Source organism: Barbus barbus (assembly GCF_936440315.1).
Source record: "Barbus barbus genome assembly, chromosome: 4".
NCBI classification, from domain to species: domain Eukaryota; kingdom Metazoa; phylum Chordata; class Actinopteri; order Cypriniformes; family Cyprinidae; genus Barbus; species Barbus barbus.
In genome coordinates this window covers 38,842,615-38,865,726 of record NC_136732.1, presented here as the reverse complement: position 1 = coordinate 38,865,726, position 23,112 = coordinate 38,842,615, and the positions used below count along the sequence as shown (strand labels likewise).

The 23,112-nt window shown below is 37.0% G+C and overlaps 2 protein-coding genes and 1 long non-coding RNA gene across 4 annotated transcripts in view; 2 read left to right on the top strand and 1 right to left on the bottom strand.

The window, feature by feature from the left end:
- The first annotated feature begins 218 nt into the window (after positions 1 to 218).
- LOC306864107 lies at positions 219 to 2,957 on the top strand. The gene is made up of 4 exons (XR_013783741.1): positions 219 to 342; positions 784 to 813; positions 1,092 to 1,135; positions 2,345 to 2,957. It is a non-coding gene; the product is annotated as an uncharacterized lncRNA (long non-coding RNA).
- A 9,269-nt stretch (positions 2,958 to 12,226) lies between these two features.
- LOC306863686 (cdc42 effector protein 1-like) lies at positions 12,227 to 18,466 on the bottom strand (the record flags this gene model as incomplete). 2 transcript variants are annotated; one of them, XM_079407186.1, is made up of 4 exons in its annotated part: positions 18,387 to 18,466; positions 14,811 to 16,651; positions 12,471 to 12,961; positions 12,227 to 12,365 (listed from the first exon to the last, which is right to left on the bottom strand). In XM_079407186.1, exons 2-4 carry the CDS (start codon positions 15,265 to 15,267, stop codon positions 12,246 to 12,248), a joined length of 1,068 nt encoding a protein of 355 aa, XP_079263312.1. In that variant the 5' UTR covers positions 15,268 to 16,651; positions 18,387 to 18,466. The 2 variants fall into 2 exon arrangements, with proteins under 2 accessions (XP_079263312.1, XP_079263313.1); XM_079407187.1 differs by lacking the exons at positions 12,227 to 12,365; positions 18,387 to 18,466 and having other exon boundaries at positions 12,465 to 12,961; positions 14,811 to 16,501.
- Positions 18,467 to 20,525: 2,059 nt separating this feature from the next.
- Positions 20,526 to 23,112, top strand: part of LOC306868633 (caspase recruitment domain-containing protein 10-like) — a gene marked incomplete at both ends in the record, with an annotated part of 72,505 nt that continues 69,918 nt past the window's right edge. Inside the window, 2 exons of the mRNA XM_079414891.1 lie at positions 20,526 to 20,537; positions 21,802 to 21,934. Coding sequence (XP_079271017.1) covers positions 20,526 to 20,537; positions 21,802 to 21,934 — 145 coding nt within the window. The remainder of the gene's footprint in view (positions 20,538 to 21,801; positions 21,935 to 23,112) is intronic.

The window sequence follows — 23,112 nt, the reverse complement described above, 5'->3', positions numbered from 1 at the left end:
CATAACACTGTACATCGAAGAAATGTTTTATTTTGGGTCTGTGTAGCTGCCTTTGAACAAATGTACACTGTAAACCCGAACAGTACAACTAACTTATAAAAAATGAGAACACCATAATTATAATCAATTACATAGTTTATTGAACTTAAAACTATAGCATTTTTTGAACAAATGACTTAATTTTAATTTTGCGTTGCTCATCATTTTTGAGTATACATTGCTACTGAAGTGATATTTTTTAAGTATACGGAGTGACGTTCAATGACGTCATCTACGTCAGGACGTACGCCATCGTTCTGACTGACGCTACCAGAAAACATAACCAAGATGGCGGACACTCGTGTGAGTATTTCATGCACATTTTTTAACCATTAACCCCATTGCCATATTTAATTTATTATGTAACGTTAATATTGTAATCAGTTAGTCAGCGGAACCAAGTCAGCAACATAGTTTTGGCCCAGATCCGGTCTATATCTGGCCTGAGTGAAATCCATGCGGGCCAAATGTGAGCCGGATCTGGGCCAAAGCTGCTTGCTGTCTGGGAAGTCATAATTTTTTATTCTGTTTTTGTTAAGCGATCTGTTCTGGAAAATGCTTATTTATGCTTGCCTTCAGCTGTTAATGTGCTTGCGGCTAGCTGTAACTTGTATCCATTACGTTAAGGCTAATGACACAAAGTTATATATTGGAAAAATAGTTAATAATAAGAGTTGTGAAAACTAGGTATGGTAGAGACACCGGCAAGCTCGTATTAACAGTTACATATTTTTTGCCTTGTAGGCTAAAGTGGATGCAGAGTCTGTGAACTTGGTAAGTATCCTTTTTTCGTTTACTTCAGATATTTTTAGCAGCTTCACACATAAACCTGCATTGAATATTTATCTAATTTTGTACAGATCAAGTTAGCAAGTGAGTGAAGTAAAATAACGTGTTCAGAGTTTACCACGCAATGTACAAATTGTACAAAACAATGACTGAAAGTCTGAAACATGCTTTGGCCTCATTGGTCGACTTTGTAGCATTTGCCAGATCTAATCCATTATAATCATGAAAACTAAAATGCTGCTATTTTTTGTTTTCCTGTATAGATGTATAGTACCTGTTATTGTGAAGATCTGATTCAATTCCAGTGGTAAGTTACATAACACAATGTAAAGTTAAGGCTAAATTTCTTGGTTTTAAAAAAGTATTCACCCCAATTGTAGGGATAAAAAAATCAATGGAGTGGAAGTGCAAGTTGTGTGCCGTCTAAAAAAACATATTTCGAAAAAACATTTCCTGTGGTAAAGCCAGTGCAGTACGTGTTGGAGTCTGGGCGCACAGTCGTTTATGTCCCAATACTTCAGATGATCCAGGAAATATTCAAACATACTGACATCCTTGACCGAATAAAAGGAAACCAAGGCATCACAAGAAGGTCATTATATGAGCCATAAAGATGGCAAGTATTTCCAGGAGAATACTTTGTTGTCATCTTCAGAACTGTCACTGCCATTGATTTTATACATAGATGATCTAGAAATCGCTAATCCACTTGGGACTTCACGTAAGATCCACAAACTCTGTTCAGTCTATTGGATGTTTGGTGATCTGCCATCTAAATATCGATCTGCACTGCATGTGATTCAGCTCGCAGTCCTATGTAAGGTACCAGATCTTCACAGCTGTGGCTATCAAAGAGCACTTTCTCCTTTGTTGCAAGACCTTGGCTGCCTTGAACATGATGGGGTTTTTATCGAGTCCCTTGGTCAGTCAGTTCGGGGTACTGTTTCAGTTGTTGTGGCTGATAATCTAGCAGCCCATTCCTTAGCAGGCTTTGTGCAGTCTTTCAGAGCTGGATATGTTTGTAGGTTCTGCAAAGCTACACGAGAAGAGATTCAATCTTCTGCTGTTGGAGATGGCGAATTTACCCCAAGGACAAAAGCCAACCATGATCATGACCTGCAGGATGTTTTACAAGGGGATGGTCACAGTCAGTTTGGTGTCCAAAGAGACTGTGTCTTGAGAGAGAGTTTGCAGTGTTTTCACACAATCACTGGTTTCCCGCCTGATGTCCTTCATGATCTTTTTGAAGGCATTGTTCCAGTGGAGTTGGCCCTGTGTATTATATATTACCTTAATATATATTCAACTTTATTTCACTCTACTTTTGCAAATTCTCTATGTGTGTTCTTGTCTAGTTTTTAAATTTGGGCCAATTCTGTGTAAACTGAAAAGGCCTGCCTGGTTAAGTATGATACTATATTAAAGTGATAGTTAACCAAAAAATTCTTATGATATACCTGATGATGTAATTCATTACTAGACATGTTTACAGTTGGACCCTCTTTGTGCATTCCAGGTGGAGGAGTCGGATGAGCCAGACATCACTGGTACCCCTCTTGCCCTTGTGATGGAAGTCACTGAGAACACTGGTCCTGTCTGTTTCAATCCGGCAAGGACCGCTGTTGTGGTGGAAGATGAGTTTGTGCTGAGCGACATCCCCACGTTTCCTGAGGCCTTTGTGTTACTCTTTGGGTTAATGTATGCATTGCATTTGGATTACCCAAGAAAATTGATTCACACCTTCACATTCATCCAGAAAATGCTGATGGGGCTTGATGGGGGAAGTCGTGGCCTAATGGTTAGAGAGTCGGACTCGTAATCGAAAGGTTGCGGGTTCGAGTCCCCAGCCGGCAGGAATTGTAGGTGGGGGGAGTGAATGTACAGCGCTCTCTCCACCCTCAATACCACGACTGAGGTGCCCTTGAGCAAGGCACCGAACCCCCAATTGCTCCCCGGGCGCCGCAGCATGGCTGCCCACTGCTCCGGGTGTGTGTTCACGGTGTGTGTGTGTGTGTGTGTGTGCATTTGTTCACTACTCACTGCTGTGTGTGTGCACTTGGATGGGTTAAACGCAGAGCACCAATTTCGAGTATGGGTCACCATACTTGACAATACGTCACGACGACGACAACGACTGATGGTAAACCTCTGAAACCCTGCTTACTCAATCTAAAAAATTAACTATTACTTACTTTGTAGGCAAATTCCATCTTGTCTACAAGTGCTGTTTTAAGTGCTTGGATGTTTTCATTGGGTAGGTTGTGTCCTGGCCACCAAATCTATCTTGATTGCACTCTGGGTTTGTTAGTTCCTGCTAAGTCGTTTTGTAAGCGTATGTTGTAGAAAATGTAGTTTAAAGCATTTATACATTTGGTATGTTGTCTTCTGCACCAAATCCACCTCAGTTGCACTTCTACAACAAAAACTTTTTGCAATCAGATTGTATTTTTTTATTCTAAGGTGTTTTACAAGTGTATATTGTTAAACATGTAGTTTAAACATTTGGTAGGTTGTTACTTTAATATTGTCACTTCCTTTGTTTATCTCAATTTGTTTTATAAGCTAAACATGTAGTTTACAGCATTTTTACATTTGGTAGGTTGTTTTCTGCACCAGATCTACCCCAGTTGCACTCTTACAACAGAAACTTGATTTTTGTTATCAGATTTTGTTTATTTTAAGGTTGTTTACAAGTGTATATTGTTTAATATGTATTTTAAACATTTGGTAAGTTGTTAGATCTACCTCAGTTGCACTTTACACAATGGAACATGTAGTTTAAAGCATTTAAATGTTTACATTTACGTTTTGTACAATCTATCTCTGTTGCATATTTAATGCAATCAGGTATGTATTATTGTTTGTGTTTTGACTTAATTTATTGTTTTTATTTCCTATAATTTATAATTTTTTTAACATTTCTTTTTGGAGGAGCTTTATTTATTTTATTGATTTTATTTATTTTGATTTGCCATGTTGCAAAATAATGGCCATGGGTGTAAAAAATTATAATCAATGTTTTAACAGTTTCTAATTTGATTTGTTACATGTTTACAGAGATTTATATAAACAGTTGTGCAAAATAGACAAAGAATTTAATAGTAAATAAAAACCCTTTAATTATATGTCAACAGTTCTGTGTGTGCTTTTTAGTATTTTGAACTCAAATATGTATCAGGCTATGAGTTATTCAGGAGTTTATTTCTTGAATAAAATATTTTATTTATATAAGTGGTAATTAGTTAAAAACAGTTAGTATTGAAAACATAAAACTTTAGTGTAGCATATGTAAAGTTTTTAAGTACACTGTACTTAAAATTATAAAAAAAGGAAAGAAAAATATTTAAGTTTAGTGTAATTGTAATTTTTAAGTATGTTTACTTAAAAAATCTTAGGTAATCAGTTTCCACAAAAGTTTTGAGTACTCTGAACTAATCGGGTTTTACAGTGTAGGCATGTCATTATGACCTACCAAAGAGACTCTGTCTGTAATTTGCAAGTAACTCTGCTTGTTCTAATGTGTTTTGAAGGGTTAGAGCTGAACTTAGCAGGACATTGGCCCGCCATGACTGGAATTGAAGAGCCCTGACACACATCAATGTGAAAAAAAAAAATCACAATTTCAAGAAAAAAAAAAGTTAGCTTAACTAGTATTTCAGAAAGCTTGAAAAATAAATTATGGCCCATTTTTATCATTTGTGTCTGACAAATTCTTGCTCAGTACTACAAAAAAGGTGGGTAGCTAAAATCAACATAGCAACGAAATGCTTTGGGTCTGTACAGTTGTCAAATTGACCTGCAAACTTCAAAATAGTAATAGAAATTTTGTTTACATTTCAAAAGTTTCATGGGTTAACCAGTATTTCTGACAACTCCTGAAAAAAAAAAAGGTAAAACCAACCCGAAACCTAAATATTAAAATCAATTAAAGGGATAGCTTATGCGTTCCTCTGCTCGTAAACAAGGTGCAGTGCATGTGTGTTCTATATCAGCATCACTACGTGCTTGCGTTGTTTACATGCAGAGGTACTTTGGACGTGATTTGGAGGAGAAGAATTGTTGAATAAAGTCATTATTTTTGTTTTCTTTGCACACAAAAAGTATTCTCGTAGCTTCGTAAAATTACGGTTGAACCAGTGATGTCACATAGACTGTTTCTGGCTATGCAGGGGCAGAAAGCTCACCGATTTCATCAAAAATATCTTAATTTGTGTTCCGAAGATAAACAAAGGTCTTATGGGTTTGGAACGAGATGAGAGTGATTTATGACAGAATTTGCATTTTTTGGTGAGCTATCCCTTTAATATTGTCAGACAGTGATTTGTCAAGAAAAGATCCTATTAACATGTCAAGATAATATAGTTAAAGGGAATTTCTAATGCTATTTCATGCATTCTGACTTATTTACACTGAGCTGGATTTGAATGCTAAATATGGTCAAAGTTTTAAAAAATTATTTGGACATATGACAGTGCATTTCTGTGCCAAATACACTCCTTCCGGGTTCGAAAGTTTTTTTTTTAATATGGCCCTGTATGATGTCATAAAGGGCAGAACTTCTTGAATGGGCACTTCTCCCATCAATGTGCTTCATATGGGTTATCATCAGCAGAGCTGCGCAGGACTTACTCAAGGAGTATTTGTCATTTTGTTTTTAGAACATGAAATCAACAATGTCACCAAAGAAGTGTTTTTTTGGTTGTGAGGGAAAAATAACCTCGTTTTTTGTATCTCCCCTTTAATTACAAAAAGTAATAAAAAATAATTGTTATGAAATGATTGCAATGCAGAGTCGAGTCAAACGGCTTTGTAAAGGTACTTTAAATCTGATACTTAACCCTCTACCGCACACATTATGATAGACCTATAAAAAAATTGTTTGACTCTTTTTCTTCTCTTGGAATGGCTTAAAGGGGTGGTTTACTGCCTTTTTTCTTTGCTTGATTGTGTTTATGGGGTGCAATATAACGTCTTTGTGTTTCGTTTGTTAAAAAACGCCTTATTTTTCATAAATTTCACCTTTATTGTAAGCCGCACTCCTCTGTCATTTGAACGACCGGTTGACTTCCTGATTCTATGAAACCACTCCCTCAGAAACAGGCAATGGGCTCTGATTGGTTAGTTGGGCTGGTGTGTTGTGATTGGCTAAACTGCGTACGCACACTGTCCGGAAACTTCACGCCCATTACCTTTACGGGCGACAGTTGCATGTGCTCCGGTCAAATGTAAATAATGGTGTCAATATTGCCGTATCAGTTTGAACCAGAATCAGACCCAGAAAGCGGTAATGAAGAGAGTCAAGCAGAACCTCCGCAAACACGGCTCTTACAAATGTTTCTGAATGGTCAATTTTTTTATTATTATTTTCTCAAAGAATTTCGATACGCTGTTACTTGAAAATGCTGTTTGTTAGCTTTTGAGATACGGTTTTCTCCTGATTAAACATTTAATATAACTGAATACATGACTGAGTAATTACATGAAAAATTACGTCATAAAGTATACATGGAAAATACATTTACAAAATTAGTACATAATTACAAATTCAGGTCCAAAATGTTTGTACGCGTTTGTCATAGACACACGAAATAGCATAACTAACTGGCTACTAAAGCCAGCGTTGGCATTTGTTTACGTCCTTGATAAAACGAAAACATTACGTCTGAAATTATACACTCACCTAAAGGATTATTAGGAACACCATACTAATACTGTGTTTGACCCCCTTTCGCCTTCAGAACTGCCTTAATTCTACGTGGCATTGATTCAACAAGGTGCTGAAAGCATTCTTTAGAAATGTTGGCCCATATTGATAGGATAGCATCTTGCAGTTGATGGAGATTTGTGGGATGCACATCCAGGGCACGAAGCTCCCGTTCCACCACATCCCAAAGATGCTCTATTGGGTTGAGATCTGGTGACTGTGGGGGCCATTTTAGTACAGTGAACTCATTGTCATGTTCAAGAAACCAATTTGAAATGATTCGAGCTTTGTGACATGGTGCATTATCCTGCTGGAAGTAGCCATCAGAGGATGGGTACATGGTGGTCATAAAGGGATGGACATGGTCAGAAACAATGCTCACTTTAGGCCTGCACTAAGGGGCCTAAAGTGTGCCAAGAAAACATCCCCCACACCATTACACCACCACCACCAGCCTGCACAGTGGTAACAAGGCATGATGGATCCATGTTCTCATTCTGTTTACGCCAAATTCTGACTCTACCATCTGAATGTCTCAACAGAAATCGAGACTCATCAGACCAGGCAACATTTTTCCAGTCTTCAACCGTCCAATTTTGGTGAGCTCGTGCAAATTGTAGCCTCTTTTTCCTATTTGTAGTGGAGATGAGTGGTACCCGGTGGGGTCTTCTGCTGTTGTAGCCCATCCGCCTCAAGGTTGTGCGTGTTGTGGCTTCACAAATGCTTTGCTGCATACCTCGGTTGTAACGAGTGGTTATTTCAGTCAAAGTTGCTCTTCTATCAGATTGAATCAGTCGGCCCATTCTCCTCTGACCTCTAGCATCAACAAGGCATTTTCGCCCACAGGACTGCCGCATACTGGATGTGTTTCCATTTTCACACCATTCTTTGTAAACCCTAGAAATGGTTGTGCGTGAAAATCCCAGTAACTGAGCAGATTGTGAAATACTCAGACCGGCCCGTCTGGCACCAACAACCATGCCACGCTCAAAATTGCTTAAATCACCTTTCTTTCCCATTCTGACATTCAGTTTGGAGTTCAGGAGATCAGGACCACACCCCTAAATGCATTGAAGCAACTGCCATGTGATTGGTTGATTAGATAATTGCATTAATGAGAAATTGAACAGGTGTTCCTAATAATCCTTTAGGTGAGTGTACATGCAAATACATTTAAAATGATTAAATCTTACTTACATGTTGTGGCCCAACAACTGCTGCCTCTGGTTTTAAAGTTGGAACTGCTCCATGTTTTAGTAAAAGTTTCTGGTTGAATCCGGCATTGAACTCATGTAGATTCTGGAAGCTGTCTTCCGTAAAATGCGCAGCACAGAGAGCTAAGTTACGATTGTAATTGTCAGGAACATAATCAAACATAAATTTTAACCATTGTTGACAAACTACAGAATCCGTAGGAAGCCCGAACACAGAAGACCTGACAGCTGGGTGAAAATAACACACTTTCGACGGCATGGCTACAGCTCTCCACTATAACTCTTCCTCTTCGACAAAGCCACAGAACATGGCCTTGCCCCCTTTTTTTGCATGTTCCGGAGGGAGGGTTGATGTAAATGTATGGGTTTGTTACGTATGAAACCCAGGAAGTATCTCGTTGTAGTCCCATTTGAGTCGTTTTTGTAGGCATTAAACTTCCTGATTTTTAAAAGACATAAAGACACAAAGATATCTCCGCTTACGTTGAACTTTCAGCGCAGCAACTTTGCAGATACTGTTCATGCACCAACAGCAACATTACACACTATTTCAAATGAAAAATCATCAGGCGCAATAAACCACCCCTTTAACTTGAAGTGCTGTAAAAAAAAAAAAATGGGGAAAAAATATTATTTTAAGGTACTTTATGATATGTTGCCATACGGCAACAACATACACTAGTGGATCTAACCTAGAATAAGTGTAAGTTTACTTATAGCTAATATTTTTCCTCAGAAATGTTTGTGGTGATTCAATTGGTGTCATCATAAGCTTTAACACAGTACTTATAACCTTATACATACTTTCCAACAACTTCTGCTTTCATTTATTCCATTCTTTTTAGTTGAATAATGCTTTATATTTTTTGAATTTCATTACATGTTTCATGAATATTATTTAAATGTCAAATTTAAAACAAATATAATACTGTATATCATGTATCATAAAACACTAACATAAAATCAAAAACACTGCAGTTCATGAAAATTCAACATTACACAATCTTATGAGAGGAAGACTATGAACTTTTAGTTTGCTTTCAGCAACTATTGACAAGAGATGGCAGTCTATCAGAAATCGCACCACAGAAAATAACTGCATGTCATGTGACTTAACCAAAGCACATCATTGGCTAAACTAAGGTCTTCTCTTTCCAACAACAAAAAAAAAAACGAGAATGTTCTCTTAACTTTTTGAGCGGTACAGTCCCACATATGGGATTTAGAACGTTCGGTGATGTCACATAACTACCAAATTCAAACTGCACTTTCGCACGTTTGCTGGCCCTGAGAGAGGTGCACTGTACTTGTCATGTTATCACAACTATGCAGTGTTCTTAACCACATACTGCAGCACACGCTTGTATTACCTCTCTGCATTCTAGCCCTGCTATGCCGTACATGGCATCTTCGAAGAAAACCAAATTCGGTCTAAAAACACATTATTTATCTCTCCTTCTATAAACGTTAACTCTATTCATATATAATTTACTCCTAACACTTATAACCTCAGTTGTTTGATTCCCCGTAAGAGGGTTCGTGCCGTTAAGAAAATCACTACAAACCATCGTTTCTCCATCTTTATTACACAAATTAGCATATGAAAAACCATTATAATCTATTTTCGTATAAAAACATTTCTTCCCATGTCTCCTTTTGCTGATCTCCTTCCTCACGCATTTATCCAACAATTTTACATTATTCTGATAATGCTCTTTGATCTCTTTATCTGTCTTCAATGATCTATTTAGCTTCATTTTGGTCAAATATGTATCTGTCTCCCATTTAAAGTTATCAATGTCCCAGTAACCTATTTTGAAATTAAATTTAGAGTCATCTTTTTCTTCCAAATCCACAGACATGATTTATTTAATTTTAAGTCGATCCAAGTTTTCTGATAGACTCCATTTCTGCGTAACCCTTTTTCCGTGAATTTACTAGTCTATCTCTCGCCGTGGTTAGCAAACCAAATTCGCCTTCTGGGTTAAGGATTTTACTGGTTTTAATCCAGTCTTCTATATTTCTTATTATTTTTCCGATCGATGCCTCCTATTCTTTTCCCTTATTTCTTTTGCTCCTCTTTACTGTCCCCTTATATTTACACTGGCCTATTTTCCATGCATTAAAATTTTCCCGTGACCTAAATATCCAATATCCCCCGATCTGCTCGCTTGTTCTGGTTCTATAAGTTGGTCCAATAAAATATTTAACAGTTTCATTTCCATCTTGCTCTTCAATGAAGCTGTTTTCCTCATATTTCTACTACTCATTTTTATGTCAGTGCCTTTACAGTACTTTTAAGTTTCACTTTAGGCTTCCTGACCATATAATACATTATTTTGTCTGTACTAACGTTATCCAACCATTTCCAGAAATGTATGGTGTTCTTCACAATTTCACTTTTTACTTTGTGACTGGCTCAAACTGTTAATTCATAACCGGAAAAAATTTCCCGTTCCACCTGCACCTCGGCTAAGATAATTTTACCGGTCATAATTTCCCATTCTAAAAGGTAACTTACTCTAATTAATATCAACAAAAATATTCCTAATATTAAAATTGACCATAATATGACACTCATCCATCTGCAGAGTCGCCACTGTGTCCACCTCCTCAGAGGAAGCCATTTGTTGAATGACAAAAAGCAAAAGCCGCACGTGCTTTTATGCTTCCTGGTTGATTACATCACCCGTCTGTGACGTCTCGCCCTTCCATTGGACAGATTACACAGATTACACGCCTCACTAACACCTCTTCCAACAGCAACCTAGTTTTCAACGGAGGTCTCCCATCCAGGTACTGACCAGGCTCAACCCTGCTTAGCTTCAGTGGGCAACCAGTCTTGGGCTGCAGGTTGATATCTCAAAAAATGAGCTTTCAGTAAAATTTTGTTTGGGCGCAGTAGTGTTTGTGATTTGCAGTAGAGTTTCTCTCTCTCAAATTTTACAAGAACACATGCACACACACACATTTTGTTTATGACACACATACAAACCACACTCTGACAACTATACCAACACACCTACACAATTATAGCTGCATTATTTATCCAATTGGCTCTATAATACATAGAAGCAGAAAACAGGAATAAAGCAAGTATTTGCTTTATAGACCCTTTATAGACCAAACCTGAAAAAAAAAAAAAAATCTGGTAACAAATTGTAAAAAATAAAATTTTGAAGCCTTGCCAACAGAATGAAAGCCTATTAACAAAAATTGCATCATTTTACAGTTAAACGGCACTGAGATTAAAAATAGCAGTTTTAATGGGTTTCAATGGGGACATTTTGTCCAAACGGTGCTGAATGTTTTACTTTTTTGTACCTAGTGTAAAATAGATTTATTAAAGGAAGTGAGGGTGGAATATTAAAATTACAATAAAAATACACACCTGAGCCAAAATTTATGCAGTTAGCATTAACAAAGGCAAAATTATAAAAAAAAAAAAAAAAAACTCAAATGGACAAAAATGTCCATAAGGGTGCACAAGGGTTAAGAGAATGAAAATGTGAAATCCCAAGTTTATAGCAATATGTACAATTGCATAGACCACCAATCACCAATCACCATCAACCATCAATCACTTAAAGTCTGTGTAAAGTCAATATTAAATGTGTGTTCTGAGTTTACCACATGCACCACAGAAAAATGTGTTATTACCCACCCAGCCAAATTTGAATGCTAAAAAACCACCAAGTGAATAAAATAAGCTATCAAAATCTTGAAAAAATAAGCAGTATTCTCTGCTCTCATACACTGGGGGCGTGTCCGCTGGCGTTGCTGAAACCACGCCCACTCAGGGAAAAGCTGCCAGCTCCCTCAACTGTCTTCCTCTACAGCTTATTTAAATGAGGAGACCAAGCTGTTTTGACAGATAAAAAATCAACAAGTGACTGACTCTGTTAGAAATATAATAATGGGCCATGTTTGGATTTTCCAACCGTACAATAATCCAAACACAAACCTCAAAAACAACACAAAAATGGGTCACTGAGCACAAAACCAAGCTTCTGCTGGCCATTCCAGTCCTCTGACCTGAACCCTGTAGAAAATGAGTGAGGTGAACTGAAGAGAAGAAGCACCGGCATGGAGCTGTGAATCTGAAGGATCTGGAGTGATTCTGGATGAAGGAATGGTCTCTGATCTCTTGTCAGGTGTTCTCTAACCTCATCAGGCATTATAGGAGAACATTTAGAGCTGTTAAACTGGCAAATGGAGGTTTCAAAAAGTATTGAATAAAAAGGTGTCGTTAATTGTGTCCAATGTGTATTAGAGAAAAACATTTATTTCATAATGATATTTCCCCCCCATTTTAAATTCTTATTATCCAATGAAAGGTTAGCTTTTTGTGATTTTTAAAAGATAAAAGATCAAAAGGATTAACAATGCAGATTCATTTTCACAGCCTTTTTTGATCATATTTACCAAGGGTGCCGATATTTTTGGCCATGATTGGATGTACAGGACAGATTCTTTGAATACTTGATTCCAAGTTTAATTCACAAACAAATACATTTACAGCTGAATGTTTGTTTATCTGAATGATGTTCATTTATAGAGAAAGACTTCAGATGGCTCTCCATTCGTGCCCTGACTGTATAGTAGTTCTCTTTCAGGTCCTTTAAAATGTCCAAAAAAAAAAAGTATTAAAAACTAAACTGTCTTTGAAATCAAAATGGTTTTTAATATCATAACTGTCCATATGTGTAATTAAATGTTCATACTTTGATTTCTTCCTCCGTCTCAGTGAAGCTGTATGGTGTCCGTGTGTGTCTAAAAGATGAAGGTCTCTGACGCTCTTCTTCAGGTCTTCCTCCTCCAAAGTGATGTGATAGCACGCTAGAAGCCTGCTGTAACCTCCTGGGCTCGATGGCGACGTCTTCTCCGATCGGACGCCTGACTGAAGCATCTGTTGTCTGACATTTATGATCCGTCTCAAACACAGCGCTCTGCTCCTCCTCTTCCTCAATCTCCTGATCTGGACGGCTCTTAATGAGGCAGCAGGAGCTGTCAATCAACTCCAGAACCTCGCTCATGAGGGAGGGGCCGAGGTCCAGCGTGAAGGACGAGAGTGAATCAGATCGTGTCATCGAGACCTCGCTGTTCTCCAGTAAGGAGCTCCGTCGACTGTCTGCACTGAGCTGTTCAGATGCTTCTGCAAAGCTATGGTCGAGTCGGGATAAACGAGGCAGCGTGATGAAACCAGAATGAAGACCTGCAGGAGAAGAGAGGAAATTTAAATATTACCACATTAGTTAAGTGTGCAAGGATTAATCAGAAACACTAATACGATCACTATCAAACATGAAAAATAAAATGAATTGCCTGAAACTTATTTTTATGACTGATTTTTCTGCAGTGTTTATTTGTCAATAATATAATGGCACATTAAACCGTCAGTTCTCATTCTGTATAATGAATATATTGTAGGTCTAACAAAGTTATATTTAGTACATCTTTATTATAATACTATAGTAATATAATATAAACTTATATAAGTTTTTTTTTTTTTTTAATACAAACATTTCATTACAAAGTATATCTTTAGCATACAGTTTGAGAAAACCAGGGCTCCTAGGGCTTAATACATATTCCTCCTTTTGATAAATAAGACTTTTTTCAGAGAAGACCGTTGTTCTTGTTTGTTTGTTTTTTCACTAACATTTTTGACAAACACATTTGAACCTCAATTTAATCTTCTGTATAGATATATAGTACTAATAGCTAATATGCATATATACTCAAGGGGTCCATTGGCTATATTTTGTATTTGTTTTTGCTGTTGTTTGTTTGTTTAATTTTAATTTATTTACATTTGTATGTACTTAAAACAAGTGTTTCATTAAAAAATTATATTTATATATTGAATGCAGTCTAAATCACTATGGATTATAGTGCCTGGCAAATGCATAAATGCAAATGAAATATAATGTCTGCATGTTTGTTTTGTGTCTGTATTAGGGATAGGGAGCTACATGAGCAAAACCTGATAAACAACTGGCCATAAAAGTCACATAATCTATGACACTTTTTCACATTTATCTGCTGTACTTACAGTACATTTACATTGAGGTCACTGTCCAGTAGGTGGCAGGATGAGACCTATGTGCTGTGTGTGTGTGTGTGTTATATTTAGTTGTCTCTATGTCAGTCTTTCAGAGTTGGTTTGGGGTTTCTGAGAATAAGGGAATTCCAGACACATTAAACACACACAGCACTGAAAACATCACAGCACTTTTCTTTTCTTCTGTCCCTCCCTCATATACTGTTTGAGTCTCTGCTTCATTTCCTGCAGGTGTGTGTGTGCAGGTGTTTGTACTCAAACTGATAAAGGTCATTCAGTCTGTCTGTGCCTGCGGCCCAATGTGCATATTATCCATCCTAAATTCTATGTGATAGTAGTCATTTTCAATACTCTTTAGGGCAGATAGGGTGGATAGAATGCACATTGGGACGCACGGTCTGTCTTTGGTCATTACAGATCGTATCTGTTTTCTCAGCGTCTCATTTTCAAGTGGGAGGTTTATAAGATACTGTGTCAAGTTAAAAATACCTCAATTTAAGATTACGTAGTGCAGCAGATCAACAACAGTTTTCACCAATAAACCAATCAGATTAATTAGAAAGAGGTATACACATATTTACCTACTGACAAATGTATTGAGTTTACTTTGGGCTTAACTTTTCATTGGGATTTCAAAATAAGCTCAAACCCACACTCTGCGTTTACACATTTTGATGTCCACATATTCAAGAAATGACAGTGGCTGTAGCAATTCAGTTGTGAAGAAATGGCCAAATATTAAAAATTAAGTGGACGTTTGAATTAAATATTGTTTAGTCAATATTAAACAATGATTAGATCATGCTGTAAAGTGTAAAAACAATCATCAGGCCGTTGGCGGTCTCTGCAAGTCTTTGATATAATGCATAATGTACATTAATTCTACTGTTTATAATACATTATGTATCGTCACAGTTTTGTTCAGTAAAACCATATAAATTTCCATAATGAATACCATAATAAACCATAATAAATGTCGATAATAGATGTGTGTTGGTACCGTAGGAGCAGAGCGGCTCGTCCGGTGAGCTGGTGGAGGTGGGCAGCAGCACCCTCATCAGGCTGTCATTGTTCATGTTGAGCTGAGGCAGAGATATGGCGTTTTTAATGATGGGCGAGATGGGTGGTGGATGGGACGAGAAGTCACGTGACCCTCCTCTCAACCGGGGCAGAGGAGTCTTTCGTACGTGCTGTAGCGTTCTCGACAAAAAACGTGTCGGTTTGGAGCCGGGGGGTGAATCCGGGTACCGTTGGCCATCGCTGTTACTTGATCCGCCATAGTTGCTCAGAAACGAAGTGTCACCGAAGACGTCCCCGCCGCGGCCCACGTGCATCGTGTGGCGGAAGTCACCGAGCGGCGGACTGATCATGTCCACCGACAGGTCACTCTTAAGTCGCCGTTTGCCATGAGACGTGGACACCAGGCCTTTGATCGCCGGCAACTTCCCCAGACTCATGACGAGAAATATGATTTAAATGATCCTTAAAACCAAATCCAAAATGTCTGTCAAAAATATAACAAGCTGCTGATGATGTGCTCCTTAAATGTAAACAGATGCCAGATATAAATGCAGCAGAATAAAAAGTAAATTAATGTCAAATAATCATTAAAAAAGTCACTGGTGGAAAAATTGAGGTGTCAGAAAATACTTTAAAAATGCTAACTTAAAGCGATTAAATACCCAAATAAATGAAGCATTATAAAAGCTAAATGTTAAATAATCATTAGGAGACATCTACAGAAAGAAAAAGATGTGTCTGAAAACAAAGCTTAATGCTTAACAAAGCAATCAAACACCCAGATAAATGCAGCTAAATAAATGGTCAATTAACTTCAAACAATTATTTGACTATAGATCCAGAGAGAGAAAAATGATGAAAAAAACAAATATAAATGTAAATATAAAGGCATTAATTAAACAAAACAAGAGTTTTAACTAATTGCTAATACGCTAATAAGTGTTCCTCCGTGATCTGATCAGATTCAAACACAAAATCTCTTACTTTGAATATAATATCCTGCAAAAATGCCACTGAAGACCGTTTTAAAGAGTGTTGTTATGACAAACTCTCAGGCGAAAGATATGCACGCCATCAAATCTACTAATAAACATGAACTACTACTACAAAAGTGTGTTTAAATGTTCACAGGTCTGTAATATATGAGCTCCATCGGTTCATGATCTGCTGCCCATCCCGAGCCGGAGTTTAAAAATAACCTGTTAAAGAAGCCTAATAGGATTTACGAAGAATTTAAACACCTTCCAGTGAACACAGACAGCCGGCACGCTCTCTGATAGCAGAAAAAAATATGTTTCTTAAACAAAATGTCTTCAAAAAATATCTAACATGTCACCGTCCTTTTAAAAGATTTGCTGAATCCCACAGTTTTTAGAGACTTATTCAGATTTACATGATGCAGAACTTCTTCCAAACATCACCTCTTTTATATATCCTTTAAAACCGCATCTGAGTTCATGTCCACATCAAAGTTGAACGCTGTTTCTCCAGAAACATTTTCCTTCAGCTCTGTCCTGACACACCTGGCATCCAAGGGTTGCTCTGATCTGTTGTTTTAGTGTTCACGAATCCCACTGCAGGCCTTCAGCGTCCCAGGATCCCCCAACACAGCCCGTCTAAAGCACATCAGACGCGCGTGTGATCCGCCGTGTTTTGTCTGTGACTCCAGAGGAGTCTGAACGGCTGGGATTGTCCGGGATTAGCTGGATTATTCATCCTCGCTCTCTCACTCTCTTCTCTTATTCTTTCACTCGACGGACCGTCTCAATCCATTTAGCTGCCTGTCAGTCAGTATTTTCCTTTCACACTGTGACACGCGTCCTGAGAAAGAGAGAGTCAAACACCAGACGACTGGAGTAATACCATGTCATCTTTACATAAAAACATACATACATATACAGTATATATGAAGAATTCAAATGCAAAAGCCTCTAAGTATGTCTAACGTTTTTCTTAAAATTAGCATTTCTTTCTGGCTACTATGTTTCTATGTAAGAACTGGTACTTCTGAATGGGTTGAGGCTGGGATTTAGTGCATCTGAAGTGAAAGTACTTGATGAATACTATGTGTGGAGAACATTCACTCAGTATCGTTATCTCATTTTTGACAAAGATGGCTTTTACATTGGAACTCTTCATATATATATATATATATATATATATATATATATATATATATATATATATATATATATATATATAGTATGCATGCATATGGTAGCATTTCTTTTACCTATATGGTGATTTAATTTTCAAATCTTTATTTATTTTTAAATAAGTTTTTTTAAATCAGAGATATTATAATAATGTGAATTCTGGGGGGAAACATGCTTAATCATCATGAAAATACAGAATAAAGTCTCTCCTCACAGACTCATTTACACAGTTTAACATACCGTTCAAACACACGTCTCCATCCAGACTGTTATTGTTGGAGTTTAATTACACCTGTGTGTGTCTCTGCACACACACACACACACACACACACATGTTGGGTTTCCATGTTTTATGGGGACATCCCATAGGCGCAATGGTTTTTATACTGTACAATCTGTATGTGCTATTGCCCTACACCAACCCTACACCTAAACTTAGCCCTCACAGGAAACATACTGCAGTTTTTGATTTTCAAAAAACTTTATGCTGTATGATTTATAAGCTTGTTTCCTCATGGGGACCAAAAAATGTCCCCACAAGATTAAGATTTACTGGTATTACTATCCTTGTGGGGACATTTGGTCCCCAGGACGTGATGAATACCAGGTGCACACACACACACACACACACACACACACACACACAAAGTAAATCAGACAGACTGAGGAAGTGAGTGGGAAGTAATGGAAACATTCTGTGTGTGTTTAGCTCATGCTGCCCTCTCATTCACTCACAGACCATGCATTCTTCTTCATGCATTATGCTTTTTATCATGATTTTTCATCTGCATAGCAACACCTTGGCAAACTGACAACCCCCTAGCATCGACATTAAAAATATTTTAAGTAACTTTTTAGCAATATGTTTCATAAATACAAAATAAGAAATATTTACAAATACATAAGTTTTAATTTGCAGAAAATATTTTACTTTAAAGGCTGGTTAATAGCCTACATGATAATGATATTGAATATCAGAGCAGATCCAATAGAAGATCATAGACACCTTAGCAACCGCATAGCAACACCTTGGCCGTCTGACAACAACATCATTTTAATTTTTTCATATTATTTGTATTTATTTTTGTATGCTTGATAGAAGATATTGAAACGGTTTGATTAAACTGTGTTCACCTTTCACGCCAAAATCAAAAGATTTCGGTCTGAAATATGTAGGAAAAGACACTTCACAAACACACTTATGATGAATGAACCATGTCAGTATAACGTGTCAGTTCATTATAACCCTTCCTTCAGTCTTCAGTTTAGCGTCAAACCTTTAGTTTGTTTCATAACCGAATAAAATAACGAAACTTCCACATTTGTCTATAAAACGTCTGATAATTTGTCCACACAAGCCAGTTTTAATTTTCTCGGACGTTATAAACATTTAAACTTACCTTAAACCCCGAACAAGAGCAAAGTTTTAGTGCGTTGATGAATAAACTCCAGACCAGACGCGCCTCCGCTCAGCGCGCAGAGAGACGACACCCACGCGCATGCGCACGGACGGAACCATTTCAATCAGACACGCGCCTACATCAAAAGGTCCAGAATAAATTCCATCATTTCTGTTCTAATTCTGGATCACCCCCTTGACCCCTTGACCTACAAGGACAAACGTGAAGCTCCCAAACACAGAGGAGCTGTGGTCCAGCTGCGAGGAGGTGAAGGAGGAGCTGTTTTCTGTGCTGAGACAGAGATGTTTACAGTGAGGAGGTTTGTGCATCCCAGCTAACGTTCTCAGAACTTTGGTTAACCTTGGTGTATATGCGTCATTTTTGGAACATTTTTCTGAAATGTAATAGTTGGATGTTCATCTAACTTTTTTAAACGTTAATAATTATTAGTTTCTGATGGTTCAGAGAACTTTTAAATGTAACATTTCCATAATGTCTCTAAAAAAATGCTAAAATGGAATTGCCCTAATATTTTCTCTAATATTCACCTTTTTTAAAATATTTTTTTCATAACTTAACAGAAACATTAGCAACATGTTTTGTCATTTGGGATTAATGTGTTTGTGTGAGTATGGGTAAAGGTTTATTAGGTTAATGAACTCGCTCCTCAACATGATTTTTCCTCTTTTCCCTCTGATTCTCATCCTCATTCCATTCATCTCCAAGTAAAACACTCTCCGACTGAGCGACCGAAGTGAAAAAGGTTTTTTGGACTTGGATGGCAGACAATTGCTCCCACTGCAAGGACAAAATGACATCCTGCACCTTCTCAGTTTCTTTGATGCCATCTGGATTTCTTTTTCTCATTCTCACAAATATCACTGTGTAGACATTTGATCTTTTCTCTGTTCATTTTTTGTCTGTTTTCTCTGTTTCAGAGGATGATTCCTCCGCTCTAATACTTAGCTGTTTTTCTCTCCTCCAGCTGCTGTTTCTTCTCAAAGTCCATGACCACAGACACAGCCTGGTCCTCGAGCCAAACGCTCTCACTGCCCACACTGGCTTCCCGCAAGACTTTTACAAACTTCTCACAGCGTTTATGCAACTTTAATAGCGTCTGCGTACTGGCACTCAGGGTTTATGAAGCCTCAAACTCTCCAGACGTCCCATGAGGATCCATCACGGTCCGGTTATGCTTAGAAATGGTTTGCTGGTGTTTTCTGGTGTGGGTTAATGGTTTCGACGATCACATGTTCCCATGCAACATACAGACTGATAAAATATAGATCAAGAAGTCACATTTTGTGATAAATGCATAAATGTAAATCAGGAGTCACTCAATCTTGACAGTTTTTAAAATGTGTTGATTTCTTGAATCTGACCGCTGATAGCTCACAACTGCAATAATAATAATAATAATAAATAAGTAAATAAATAAATAACAGGCTAATAATAAAATAAATGAATAAAAGAAAAAAAAATAGCTGCATTTTCAGTTACTTTCCCATTAGTTTATGTATTATATTTTTGGTTTTGTGCTCTATTTTTATTTAATTTGCATATTATGTTGCAGTGAAAAAAATAAACTCAGAAATGCCTAATTTAACAAAAACAGCAAATAACACATATTACATTTATTGTCTTAATAATTATAAAGTAGATTTCTTTTTTAATCGTATGTTACATTAATTATAGTATTTGGTCGGTTTTTATAATATATAATAGTGTATAATATTTATTAATTTTTTTGTATGAAATAGTGTTCCTAGCTCAAACATGCAACATATATCATAGTGTATTTCTGATGGTTTACAAGAGATCTGGGATTTGTCCCGTACCCACTTAAGAGTCAAAAACCATTGTCGCAATTACATGAAATTTTAAATAAAACCTTTATGTGCTTAAATCACGAATACATGAGGCATTTGTGTGCAAGTATTCGAGGTACTTCATTTGCCTGCACAGGTTTCAGGTTTTCCCACCCACTCATCCATAAACATGATGTCATGGAGAGAATGATTCTAATGACCATGATTGTGGTTTGGGGGATTTTAGTCATGGATGACTCAGCAGCAATCCCAGGATTCCTCACTGTGTCTTTCACTGGAAATTCACTTTGGATAAGTGTCTGCTAAAGGAATGCATGTACAGGTACATCTAAAAAAAATTGAATATCGTGAAAAAGGTCAATATTTTTTGTCACTCATTTCAGAAAGTGAAACCCATATATTATATAGATTCATTACACATAGAGTGAAATATTTCAAGCCTTTATTTCTTGAAATGTTAATGATTATAGCTTACAGATAATGAAAACCCACAATTCAGTCTCAGAAAATTAGAATATTACATAAGATCAATAAAAAAAGTATATTTTAAACAGAAATGTCAGGCTTCTGAAAAATATGTTCATTTCTATGCAATTAATACTTGGCTGGGCCTCCTTTTGCATGAATTACTGCATCAATGCAAGGAGGACTTTGGACCACTGAGCAACAGTCCAGTTCTTTTTCTCCACAGCCCAGGTAAGATGCTTCTGACGTTGTCTCTGGTTCAGAAGTGGCTTGGTAGCTCTTTTCCTGAAGACGTCTGAGCGTGGTGACTCTTGATGCACCGACTCCAGCTTCAGTCCACTCCTTGTGAAGCTCTCCCAAGTGTTTGAATCAGCTTTGCTTGACATTATTCTCAAGCTTGCGGTCATCCCTGTTGCTTGTGCACCTTTTCCTACCCAAATTTTTCCTTCCAGTCAACTTTGCATTTAATATGCTTTGATACAGCACTCTGTAAACAGCCACCCCTTTCAGTAATGACCCTCTGTGACTTACCCTTTTTGTGGAGGGTGTCAATGTTCGTCTTCTGGATCATTGCCAAGTCAGCAGTGTTCCCCATTATTGTGGTTTCAAAGAACAAGAGATACCCAGAATTTATACTGTAGGGATGTCATTTATTGAAACTCAAATGTAAATATTCTAACATTTTGAGATACTGATTTTTGACTTTCATGAGCTGTAAGCTCTAATCATCAAAATTATTATTATTATGTTTTAAATGTTTTACTTTACATGTAATGAATCTAAAATATATGAAAGTTTCAATTTTTTTTTTTTACTTTTTCACGATGCTGCAGAGGCAGACATTTTTACTCTGCTGTAAAAGTACTTTTCAAGTGTCTGTACTTTATCAGAGCGTTTTTCTTTAGAAAACTTAACTTCACAACATTCCAAAGCGTATATATTGAACTTTTTACTGCACTATGTTTCATATTAAATATAATTTAATACTTACATTAGAAATCACTACAATATTCCATCTTATCTCTATGGCTTTTGTGTTTCAAGTTAAGATTATGTTCATGGTTATTTAGCTAATAGTCTGTCAAATTAAAACAGTAAAATTTGTTCTTCCGTGTCTCCAGGAATCTATTGTTCCTCAGATTGACTGCAGCTGGTGTCGGGACAACCGAAGAGCTCGAGGAAGCAGCTCGGGACCGAAGCGAGAGGAAATTCTCATGTTTTTGAGGAATCAATCACTGCAGAAGGAAGCTCACAGTCAGAGCACATTTCAATGTAAATGGTGCTTTATTTTAGCCTCCGCAGCAGAATTCCACGGCCTGATGTCTCCTTGGTTTCGTTTTTCACAACTGTACCAGAGTCCACAGCAAACACTCTCTGTCCAGTTTGCATGCGTGCTGACTGTAAAACTGCACAGATAGGGGTGGAGTGGGGGAAAACGCTCCCCTACTGTTTTTCACAAAATAACCACAAGATAAATTGAAGATTTTTTTATTGTAACTATGGACTACGTTGACGAGAGTGATGTGGAAGTTTTCACCATGAAGCTTACACTGGTGTAGGCTACTGGAGAGAAAACAGATTTCACAATAAATTATCTCATTTTCAGCAATAAGAACAAAGTGTTTTAAAGCTTGTTGCTTTGTAAAACATCACAGTTATATATGATATGAGAACAGCTGGGCGTGTAGATAAGGAGTACGTGTTATTTAATAAAAATATAATTATATTTTCAGAATGACATGTTTTTTTTTCTCAAACATAGTGTGTGGGGTAAAATGCCTCCAGGTTGGCAATGGGCAATTACTGTAGTTATTCTATTCTGAACATCAAATCCTTTGTTTTTCCATCAAATGTATTGTAGTTGGTTGAATAAAAATATTTAGCCAGTTAGCATCAGCTAACATTAATTTTATTTTTTAAATTTTTTTCAAATAGATATTTTGTAATTATTGATTATATTAATTTTTTTTTATTATTATTTTAAGCTAAAACTACCTGTACTCTGATTTTGCTGTAAATGTTTAAAGCAAATTGCTTTGTCAGACTGGGGGGCATTTTTACCTCACCCATGGGGGCGTTTTGCCCCATAGGTGGGTAAACGCCCCCTTGATACAATTTTTGTTAAAAATCTAATAACATGAAAACTGTACATTTTTCATACATGGTTTATATTTTATGTCATTGTCACTAAAACTATGATAACTTTTCTGAACACATTTAACTTTTGTTTCGCTGAAAAGAACAACACAATCCTTAAGGGGGGCGTTTCCCCCCACTCTACCCTACTAACTTGAGGGCTGTCGCGGGAGAGAAAGATGGCACAATATTGTTTCAATGCTGCTTTACTGAAAATATTGTTATGTTCATGGCCGTGGCCGCGTAAATTGTTCATGTTCAAAAATAAAATTTGTTCTTTGAATGACTGTAATAAG